This window comes from Pituophis catenifer, unplaced genomic scaffold (genome assembly GCF_029215685.1).
Source record: "Pituophis catenifer annectens isolate HBS135680 unplaced genomic scaffold, rPitCat1.0.hap2 SCAF_2, whole genome shotgun sequence".
Classification (NCBI taxonomy): Eukaryota; Metazoa; Chordata; class Lepidosauria; order Squamata; family Colubridae; genus Pituophis; species Pituophis catenifer.
This window is the reverse complement of record NW_027256882.1, coordinates 260,918,346-260,930,106: the sequence shown is the minus strand read 5'-3', so window position 1 is coordinate 260,930,106 and position 11,761 is coordinate 260,918,346. Positions and strand designations below refer to the sequence as shown.

At 35.3% G+C, this 11,761-nt stretch overlaps 1 protein-coding gene across 1 annotated transcript in view; it reads right to left on the bottom strand.

Annotated features, from left to right (window-relative positions):
* FCHO2 (FCH and mu domain containing endocytic adaptor 2) overlaps positions 1 to 11,761 on the bottom strand; it is a 67,703-nt gene continuing 55,942 nt past the window's right edge. The window contains exons 21-25 of the mRNA XM_070938809.1: positions 10,687 to 10,819; positions 6,957 to 7,156; positions 4,694 to 4,758; positions 3,508 to 3,672; positions 1 to 2,876 (exon numbers count right to left, since the gene is read on the bottom strand). Of these exons, the coding sequence (XP_070794910.1) occupies positions 2,854 to 2,876; positions 3,508 to 3,672; positions 4,694 to 4,758; positions 6,957 to 7,156; positions 10,687 to 10,819 (586 nt within the window). The 3' untranslated portion in view covers positions 1 to 2,853. The remainder of the gene's footprint in view (positions 2,877 to 3,507; positions 3,673 to 4,693; positions 4,759 to 6,956; positions 7,157 to 10,686; positions 10,820 to 11,761) is intronic.

Genomic DNA, 11,761 nt, shown 5'->3' with positions numbered 1-11,761 from the left:
TTATTATATATTACATGTTTATTATAGGTGCAATTTTTAAAACATTTTTGTAAAAGATCAGATGTATTTACAATTTCTCTAAGATTTATATTGCTCTAATTTACAGTTTGTAGAACCTGCAGACCCTTCATATTTGAGCTTACAAATTCTCCCCAAGAGGCAGCTACAAAGGCGATATCTTTATAAACAAGCAAGGTCCAGCTTGCTACATGAAATTTCCACGAGATAGGTTTTATTTATATACATCTGTATCTATATTTAGATATAGATATTTTTTAAAAAAATTATAAAGTTGCATGGCTTCAAAATTATAACCTGCAGCATTTGTGAATATGTATTTGAGAACATTTGGTAGTAAGGCTAGAAGGTGCTGAAATTTAGCACTAATTTAGAAAGAATACATGATTAAAATGGAAGATAAAACAGACTGACTTTCAAAAGTTATTGAACTGTTCAGATAGTTGTTGATTGCATTAGCAGATTACGATTAAGAATCCATTAAAAGTCTGTACCATCTAAATTTAAGTTAAAAATTCCATCAAAATGTATTATTCTACAATATAAAAATTCACTGTATAGTACTCTAATGGAACCTTAGATTTTTATAAAACAAGGCAAATATGTAAAAACTAATTTTTGACTGCAATTCTATAATCAGTTATTAATCTATGAATTATTTATGCTTTTCAGTATTTGTGTTTATGTCTGAAAACAATTACAATTGGATTCATTTTTGGATAAAAATGTGAAACTGAAGAATTTTGAGTGAGAACCCAGAGTTGAAAATCAAAGATAAAGTGGCTTTTTTTTCTTAAGGAAAAAAAAATTAGTTGCCATTTCCCCCCATCCCAATAATGAGCCAAAGTATCTTGTACATTACAATGTCATAATGTAGTATCTTTCTGAGAGACATTTATATCGCAGTTAAAGAATGAATGTTGCTGGGCTGCTGAAGGTATATCTGCACATGAAGTGATGAAAAAAGTTTATTTCTTTTTAAAAGCAAAATAAAAATAAAAATAATCCATGTATCTTTAAAAATAAGACGACCACATCTGATTCCCCCCCCCATCACTGATTTTTCTCTCCACTTTTTGTAGGAGATTAATGGTCTCACAAAAGGGAGGAAAAGATATCCCATTTATCCTAGGTAATGGTATTCATTACTTTGATGTCAATAGAACAGAATACATCTAACTTTATTTTTAGTGTGCTAAAGATTCAAAATTTAGTGACTATATAGAACACTGATATATTAATCCACTATTTTATTAGAGTATTATCCACTTAGTTAGTGATTTTCATGTATGCTTTTGTTAGGAACTAGAATTTGAAAAAATATTTAATCTCTGGTGCTGTTGACCATATAATTCACCCACCCTAATAACTTTTGACTTTTACATTTAATCTTTTAAAGGCATATAGATAAGTTCTAAAAACAGGATTTGTATTAAACTTATCTAAATGGGTCACTTTCTTTGTATTAGGGCTATTACCTGCTTCTTTATTTGTGGTAAAAAACATTTATTGAAATTATCAATAATTATTTTTGTCTTACTCAAAATAGACTTTTAAAACAACATTGCTGCTCATAAGCAACACTTTAAATCCATTGTATATGTTTGAAAGCATGTGAAATTTAGCTTTTGTAGCTAGAAGAGGAAATTCTACACTTTTCAGAAGTGTAGAATTTTTTTATTATTTTAAAATTTAACTCACTTTCAGGATTTTACACATCTTTGGTAATATTTTAAATGTTGATACTATATGGTAACTGACAAAAGTTAAAAGGTTTCTTTTGTAATGGCTGCATTTATTGCATTTAACCCAACAGAAGTTATTTTAAAGGCTATTTTCTGTTTTGATTTCCAAATGCCAGGTTATATCCAATTGTGCCTATCTTCCAGTGAAAGAGATTGTAGTGTGCTGGTTGGCTTCTCCTTCCCACTTTAAATGCCTCATGACCCCACAAAATTAGCATCAGAAGTCCTGAAGAGCTTCTCTAGCAAATTTGAGGGGTACATGGAAGATAGAACACAATTGATTCTTCCATTCTGTAAGCATAAGATTACTGCCTTCAAGTTTACTAATTGGAAGATCTAGATAGTGAAAACAAGAAATGAGAAGTACATAAACATTTGACAGGCACAGCTTTGAAAAGGCACAAACATTACACATTTCATATAAAAATAAATAATCTACAGCATTAATTAAAATTACAACTCCCATCATGTTAACTAATGGCAGAAGTAAATAACTCTGTTGTACATTGCAATTAAAAAAAACCCATTGCACTTTACATTAAAAACCATCTATTATAAAACACTGGTCATTTAATTATGTATGATATATGGAAATAAAGTTATTTTTATAGATAATCTCTAATAAGATATGACACATGAATATACAAGTGTGAAAACAAAAAATACTTTGCCACTGTTTTGTTTAATGGAATGGCAATATTGAAAATTGAAAAATATACTTCAGTAATATTTATAGAAAGTTAAAATATAGTTTTGTTTAAGGTATCACAAAGCATCACACACTTTAAATACCACACATAACTGCTATTTGGCTCCGAAGCTACATTACTACTAAGTATTTCAGTATCTTGTTTCCCAGTATTGCAACTGATTTTCTATATTGTTGGAGTTCATTTCAGTGCTATTTCAAAACAGAATATTTTTAAAACTGACTTATTTTCAAAAGTGCATTTTGTTGGGTATAAACTCCAAAAACTATGTAATGTGTTTTCAAAAATTAATGCATGTTAAAATAGTGTTGGAAAGATAGTAAGAGAATGAATAAACTTCTTATTCATTGGAAAATAACCTAGTTTTCTTAACAGGCTCTTCAGCAATCTGCCATATATCGTCCTGAAAGACATAAAAAGTTCCAGTTAGTATCTCAATAAAAAACATTAATAGAAAAGTAATTTTTTAAACTAGGCTTCCACATGTTTTGCTATCCTGGGCTGTTTACTTCAGTTCTCATAGTGATGATCCCCGACCTTCCTTCTAAAATTAGGATTTCATGAATTGCATGAATCCTCCCACTTCCTCCCAGGCTCCAAGGATGGAAGAATCCTTGGAACTGATTGGTTGCACCCAAGGAACCTGGTGTGCTTTATCATGCAAAGCCCTTTGTTGCCCTTACACATAGAGTTTTCCTAGGTGTAGAACTGTTGCATGAAGCAGAAGAATGGGCAGAAAAGACTACTTACTACCTGTATTACACACAAGACACACATGAACATGTTTTAATCAAGATGCAAAATTAGCATTTTTTCAAAGTAGAACAATTTTAACAACCTTGTTCCACACCACCCAGTGTCACTTTTTTATGCAGTGGGTGGCCTTATAAATTTGATAAACTGATAACAGGATTATAGAACTGCAAACACCTATTACAAAAAGTTTTACACTTATGATTCTATATCACCAATGATTGTCAGACATTACAAATTAGCTCTATAGGTTATCCTTAGAAAAACATTATCCTTCTTACCAGCGGCAAACCTCTTCTTAATCAGGGAAAGCCGATAGCCAGTGCCTACTAATTCAACATCTACTCCAGAAAGGGTGCTTCCCTCACTGATAAATTGCACTGCAAGTGTTGTTGGCTTACTGGGTCCTTCAGAAAGGTCAAATTTAGCTCTGAGAGAGCCAGAGCCTATTCAGGAGGAAAAAGAGAGAGAAATAATAAAGAAGTCTGCTTATTAGCATAAGTACTACAATACAATTGATCTTTGATTATTGATAATACATTAAAAAAAATCCATAAAAACTTCTCCAGTAACATTTCTTTTCACGTTGAAAGTGCCTCAAAATTCTTCATTATAATTTGCTGCAAAACACTAACACAATCAGCCAATTTTATTACAGCGACATAACAGTGGATGATATTTAGTACAGTGTTCTTATAAATAGATGATATTGTGAGAACTACCCTTAAAATATATTGTCGTTTTACAATAATTTTTTTATTTACTTGGCTATTCAATTGACTGGAATAATTTCATATATTTCCTATTGAATCTCATGTTTCTATTAGCATATGTATTAATTACATTAGCATATATATCAAGACTTGTTCTTGAATCTTTTAAAATATGTAAGAACTAGTTATACCAAGCTTTATTGTGGCTCATGCATACATACAAACATACACATACAAGTGTATAGCAGTAGATCAATCTGGTATAAATTTCAGATCAAAACTGACATACAAAAATGTCTGGTTGATCTACACACACCTATATCACATGCTTAAGAAGATCTCATTTCAATATGATGAACCAAAGCATATGTTTCATTTTAAATTGACCATAGTTTAAATTACTTCATTTTTTTCTTGTGTTTTTAAGGCTATTCTGTATTGAGACAGATTGACAAAACTTATCTTTCTGCAACTCAATATAGTATACACTCATAATTTATTATGCTGTAATGACAAAAATAGATAAGGCTCAATGTCAGTTTTGATATATAAATTTTCTAAATAAAATAAAATATTGCAAAATATGATAGTGTTGATGAAAAAATCCATTATAAAACTATTTTTGGGGAGAAAAATAATTATTTATATTTCCATATATCAGAATATATGCTGTTCATTTTTAATTGTTTTTTTTTCAAAATACCAGTGATAGTTTTCTAATCTATAATAGTTAACTTAAAACATTTCTTCTTACCGCCATTTTCTGATTTTTCTGAAATACTAGCTAATTTCCACAAAGCTTTCATCTGCTCTGAGTTCCTATAAGAAAAAAAAATCATATATTGGCAGTTCTCCATACTGCTACTCTGCATCTATTCTCTTAGGCAAGTTTTCAAGTTATTAAAAATATAATTCAAGTATGCATCAGACTTCAGCCTCAAACAGATTTTAGATATTCCCCCTGGAAGAGACAGTCCTTAATGTCACCTAGGAGCCAAGCTATTCATGGCTTTATGAGTGATAACAAGCCTCTAAATTAGGTTCAGAAATTAACTGGCAGCCTATGAGGCAACCAAATAACTGGTGATACATGACAAATACAGTTCTAATATCCTAACTGCTATATTGTGCACTAATATTGTTTCCAATATATGGTCAAAGGCAGCCCAATATTGATATAGATGGTAATGTGGGTATAGGTCTTACAATTCCTATAGGACTGCAACAGGTGCATCACTTTAGCTGAATGAGGAATACTTTGGCCATGGCTTTTATGTGTTGTCTCAATAGGAGCCATGAGTCTAAGGTAATCCCTAAATTGTGGACTTGCTCCTTCAGAGAGTAATGATCCCTTCTAGAGAAATCACTAGGGTAGCCAGTGAACTGAGATATTTTTGCACGAACAGGAATTCTGTCTTGCTTGAATGGAATTTAAAATTGCTTTGGCCCATCCAGGACCTTGCAACCTCCAGATACTAATTCAAGGTTTCCAAAGCATCTCTGGCTAAGGCCAGGGTGCTGATATATAATTCACTACCATCAGCATACTGTTGGCATTTCAACCCAAACTAGTGGAAGATCTTTTCTGGCAGCTTCATACAAATGTTAAAGCCTAAAGGCACACAACACTGGAATAATTGTAAATCATAAACAAGTGTTTTGCACAAGATACACAGGAACCGAGATCGTTTAGGACAGGAGTGTCAAACTGGATTTCTTTGAGGGCCAGATCAGCATTGTAGTTCTTCGCGGTCTGGCCAGGGGGGAAGGGAGGGATGCCTCCTGTAGCACCCTGAAGACCAAAATGGGGGACACTCCCCGTGCCCCATTTTGGCTGCCAGAAACACCGTGGGCCAGTCCTTTGCTATTTTCAGGCCGGCCCCGCGGGCTAGATTTAAGAACCCCATGGGCTGAATTCAGGCACGGGCCTTGAGTTTGACACCCCTGGTTTAGGACAAGCCCATGGGTGCCATGGAATCTTAATCACCTTTATACTCATCCAATGACAATGAAGTTATAGACTCCAGTAGTAACAGCATAGAAATCTCTACCAACAGTCCTATGATAAGATTCAAGAATTTAAAAAGAACTATTGCTGGGTGTTGGATACTACACTAGCAGTTATCTCAACTTGTCCTTACAGTTCAGTGCCACATAAAGATACTTTCATTCATTGAAAAGAATGAGAATGGGGAAGGAATTATCAAATTGTTAAAGGGGAGGGAGGGGGAGGAACTTTCCAAAAAGACTACACAGTCCTGAGAAAAAAGCATGTGAAAATAACTCAAAATAGCCCAGGTAGGCTTTCAATATTCTGTTTTCTATCCTACAACAATTTTAAAAAGGTTACTGGAATCCCTGCGATGCCTGTTTCTTGACCATGCCTAGGTCAAAAGACTGACACCAATCTTGAAAATCTGTCAAAGCTTTTTTCTCAGGACTGTGTAGTCTCAAACTTTCCCCCTCCCCCACAGGTTTGCTTATTTCTTCTTCCTCATTTCCAAGGCCAGGTCTATATTATTCTGCATCCATGTACCACTACAGTAGTGCATCTCATCATGCAAAGAGCAATCATTCATGCCTAGACTTCTGCAAGACCTAAAATCCAGAAAATAAATCTCTGACAAGGCCAATACCCACCACTAGGTTTCAGTTTTACACACCAGATATGGTGGTTCGCATCAGGTAGGGTGGTATTAAAGTATTGTGAATGGATGAAGTCTTATTCCAGACAGATATAGTATCAACTAGAAGCAGCAGCTGACCAAAAATTCAACAATCCAGTAACCAGACCTCCTAGAAATGGACTGGCAGCAAATTCCTTTTTGTGCATCAACCAAGCTTCTGTAATACCTACCCCATCATAAAGTTCCCATTGGTCTCCCACCACTTCCCTCTTTCAGTTCCACGAGAACTGCTTCAAGCACCAATAATCAATGTATTTCAGAAATAGTTTTAGAAGACACGACAAGAATCTTAATATGAATTTAATGCAGTATCAATAATAAAAAAGTTACCATTTTGCTGGTGGAAGTGACTGCATGTTTATTACACCTCCATCAACAGGTACGATGACTTGTATATTGGATAACATACTTGGCATTGCCATAGATGCTGGGTTGTATTTGTAATCAACTCTTACATCAGTTGTGCTAGCATTACATTTCCAATATGTGGCAAGATTCAGAGGTGTAGACTGGATACCGTTTGACAATACCTTTGAAAATAATAAAATAACTACTTTTAGGATCAATCCTGAAAAATCTCATGCTTTCCAAAGTTCATTTTTCACTTCATACACTTTTGGTCTCTAAACAGCCAATTATTAATGTTAATTTCATAAAAATAGGGATTTTGAGATGTTTTCATTATTGGTATTAATAATTATTTAATTATAATTGTATAGTTAAATGCCCTAGGTTGGAATTACTTAACCTATGTTATGTAATAAGAAATTGTTAAATATTGTAAGCTTCAAAGATGGTTCTTTGGGGTCTAATCACTTTGATTGGCCTAGGAAATGATTAAACTAGGAACTAGTAAAGAGAAGTTGTGATTCTTCTTTTATTGATTCTGTTGAACCTATTGGATCTTCTCAGCAACAGTATTCTTAAACTATTGTTGATGCCCCCACCTGACCATCTAGCCTGGAAAGGGAGAATTCTGTTAGTTCTGCTTTTTCTTGAAGTGTTCAAAATATAGTTCTAAATAGCTACTGTTAAAAATTGAGTAGAAATGGAAAACAAAATGTCAAGATGAGTGCAGTTTTAATCAATATCTAATGAACATCTAATAAAACATCTAATGAAAAGGGATCTAACTGTTTTTATGGGGGCTGCACACATTCCATTCAAAAGATCAGATTCATAGACTGCAAAAATTCCTGTACTGTTTTGCTTTTGCTCCAAGTGCAGTTATGATTAAGAATGCTTTTGTCCAGCTGATACTGGTATACTAATTGATCCTTTTTATCTCCACAGATGCCTTGTTACTCAATAAGTATTACTCACAATTAGGACTATTGTGGATAGTCCTATTCTAGGACTACCTTTGAAAAATTCACCTAGTGAAAAATACAATTGCTTAAATTTTAACTGGACTCTGAGAATCTGACATCTTTCTTTCTTTCTAAGTAGTTTATTAATCATTTGCAGACTCAGTTCAAAATGTTGCTTATTTTTAAGACCCGGAATACCTAAAATAATGTGTGCCATATGACCACTGAAGTCAGCTGGAGGATTGTTTTGTGCATTCCGCTTCATGTTGAGGTGTAGTTAGGGCTAGGGTCAAATCTTCCATGCTGAGTTGTGTGCTATAACTAGACTTCGTTTTGTGACTTTTAATTAATTAGCCTTTGGTTTTCACCACAGGTTGTAACATCCCATCAGGCTAAGTGCTCCTTATTGTAAATACACCTCTGCTAATATTTGTTGAAATTGAACGAAGTAACATGGATAGATTTGGGATGCTGGAACCTTCTAGGGCTACATAAATATACAATACAATAAATATACAATGCAGATTGGAAAACCAGTATGGCGTCTATTGCTAATTTAGATTGGGTGTTGTGATCAATCAAGCAACTATGATTAGAGCGGTTTACTATTGTTGTTCATCAGTATCTGGATGACTACCTGTTTCAGACAATACCATATCCCTATATTCTTATTTCAGAAACTTTTAAATATTCTTCTGAATGTGGTTTTAAAACTGTGTATTGTGCAGATTGGCTAAGAGAGATTCTGTCCCTTCTTTTACATTATAGCTAAAAAATAATATTCTCATTAGTACAAACTACTGTATTTTTCTTATTTAGGGAATAAAAATCTTCCAAATTACATAGTACTCTATGTATACAGATGAGGCAGCAATTATATGCTAGCCTTTTTTTCAAACTCAGGCTTCCTTTTATGATTCAATCATTTTATGGTTCTTCCCTGAAGTTTAGGGGACATCCATCTTCTCCACAGTATGGAAATATTACTTCCCAAGCCATGACTGTGGAATATAAAGACATATTACATATGGGGGTGGGGGGGTGGGGGGGCAAGATCTGCTGATAAAGGAAGTCAAGAGACTGAGACATATGGAACATTTTAAGGTTAGTGCTGAGTTGGCACTCCCTCTAGCAGGAGCAGAAACGGCATGATGCTGATTTTTTTTGCCATGTCAGCCCATTCTCTTTTGTTAACAGCCCAGGGGCTAAGAGTAACAGGAAGAAAAGGGACAGTTTCCTTAGTAAATCTGAGTCCACAGCTGCCGCCAATGTTGGGAACTTGGAGGAATCAGCAAATAACTCGCCACCACTAATGAAGGTACGCTGCAGGCCAGAAGGCAGTGTAGCATAAAGGTACTTAAGGACTTTGAAGACCTTGCATGCTGCTTGCAAGGACTATGAAATACAAATCAGCAGGAGCGAGAACACGAAAGCATTTTGATGTTAGGGATTCCTAAGTATCTGCCCAGGAAACATCCAAGCATTCTTGCTACTTCTGGCAACATAAAATAACCCATGCTACTGATTAGCAACAATGCACCTGCACCCAAGCACAGTCTGAATATCTGAAGCAGAAGGTAAAGTGAGCAAACAGAATATTCCAAAAGTATCAGACATGATGTGATATATGGTGCTGATGACAGTTTTGGATGATAACTCATCAGTGTACTGGATAGCTCATTAGCCTACCTCTGGCTGCTTGCTCCTAATGACAGAATCCTGCTACCTACTTCAGCCTACAGATGGTATCTTTCTTCCGAAGGCTAGTAAGATGGTTACACCCAGAAGTCCAACATAAAAAGAGAACATGCAATGAGATGCTCTTCTCCAAAATCAACAACCATAGGAATCTTCAATAAGATTTTTAACTTTCTCTGCTGGTTAAGTTTTGGTTTTGGTTGATTAGCTGACCAGCTAGTTAAATAGCTTGATTCAGTTTTTAAAATAAATTTAAAAATGCAGACTCTATGTTAATCTGCTATGCCATTTTGGAATAGGCTTATTTCTGTAAGGCATTCAGCAATCTGATGGTGCTTTCACATACACAGTAGGAGGGGTAGGGTATACTGTATTTTTTGCAATAAGACGCATTGGACAGTAAGACATACATTAGCTTTAGAGGACGAAAACAAGAAAAAAAATTCTGCCTCTGCCTCCCAGCATCTGGCTAGCATCCTTGCAGCAAATAGCAAACAGCCTGGTCAGCTTCAGCACGTTATCGCAGCCCCAGCACGTGGCTTGTCAGGGCTCCGCTCCATTGCGCCCACCACCGGTCAACTGAACTGAGCTGCTGCCACCGGGAAACGCTGGAGACTTCACTGCCAAGTAGCTAACTGGCGGTTGGATCGGCCTCCCGGAATACTGCCAATCAGCTGTTCTAGATGGCAGGGATTGCCGTTGCCACGCCAATCGCCGCCAATCCCTGCCGCCTAGAACAGCTGATCAGCGGGATTCCGGGAAGCCGATCCAACCACTGATCAACTCTGCGGCAGTGAATGCTCCAGTGTTCCCCAGTGATGGTGAGTGGCGGCAGCGGTGACAGGCGGTGATGGCGAATGCCGCTGCCACATCAACCCCCTCCCCCGCCGTAATATTCGCTCTATAAGATGCGCAGACATTTCCACCCACTTTTTTTTGGGGGGGGGGAGAAGTATGTCTTATAGTGTGAAAAATGATAATTCATGCCAGCGAACAATACAATCTAGACTTGTTAAGATCTTAAACTCACAACACAAAAATACAAAAATTACCTGATACTTCAGAACTTCTACGTTGTAATAAGAAGCAGAAGGATTCTGCTCGGATAGCTTTTTGAGGTAGACTGTGACAGCTTGCATATCCATCCAAAAATCCCTTGTACTGGAATCACTTTGTGATGGATCACTGTGAACAAAATATAGGAATGAAAACATATATTTAAACTTTGTTTAAACATATATTTAAACATCTGTGTTACTAAGATTGAAAAGATTCCTGGCTGTAGATAACAATGTTCTCTTTTATTTTGAAGGAGCGTAAGAAATCACTTTTGAAAAAAATGGTTTCTTGAAACTACCAGAAGATATTTCTATCTTCCATCATTAAAAGCAAAACAATAAATGCAGAGACTCACAGAATTTATTTATGACAAGAGATCTTACTGCAGACCAGATGGAAAGCTAGTATGTTAACTGATGTCCAAGATTAGAAAGCTATTCAATGTCAGAAAAGAGAGGAAACAGATGGTAGCAGAATTGACTGATTTACATGAAATTTCAAGACCACTTTGGACAGAAAGATAATTTCTAGCATAATATATTTTTCTCTATGGGGTTGTAAATATGTGTTGGTCTAATCTCCTGATACTTGGGATGACATGACTGTCACCAAGAAATCTTTAAAGTCTATGGTCATGACATTGTGCAGTGGAACTGCTGGAAATGATAAATGATCTAAGCCAGTGTCTCCCCAACTTTTTCCTTCATTATCCAAAACTGTTTATCAAATGTTCCTTTTAACTAACGTAGGTAAAACACACTTTAAATCAATTTAAATGTCACTGTACTGATAGGATAATGGATTCATGTATCATTACCCAAAAAACCCTCCACTTTCACTCAATTTTGGGTAATTTACTTAGATTTGGGAAGCAGTGATATAAACTGTACAAGTTCCAAGGCTTTCAGTGCTGCACAGAGTTTTAGACAAATGATTGCAAGGATCAGTTCAGTCTTGAGGATTTTGGGTTTCATATGCCAATGTTCTCTCTATGATTTCTGAAGTTTAAGTGTACTCCAAATGTTTAATTAATAAGTAGAAAATGTCTTTCTTTGCTAAATTACTGTT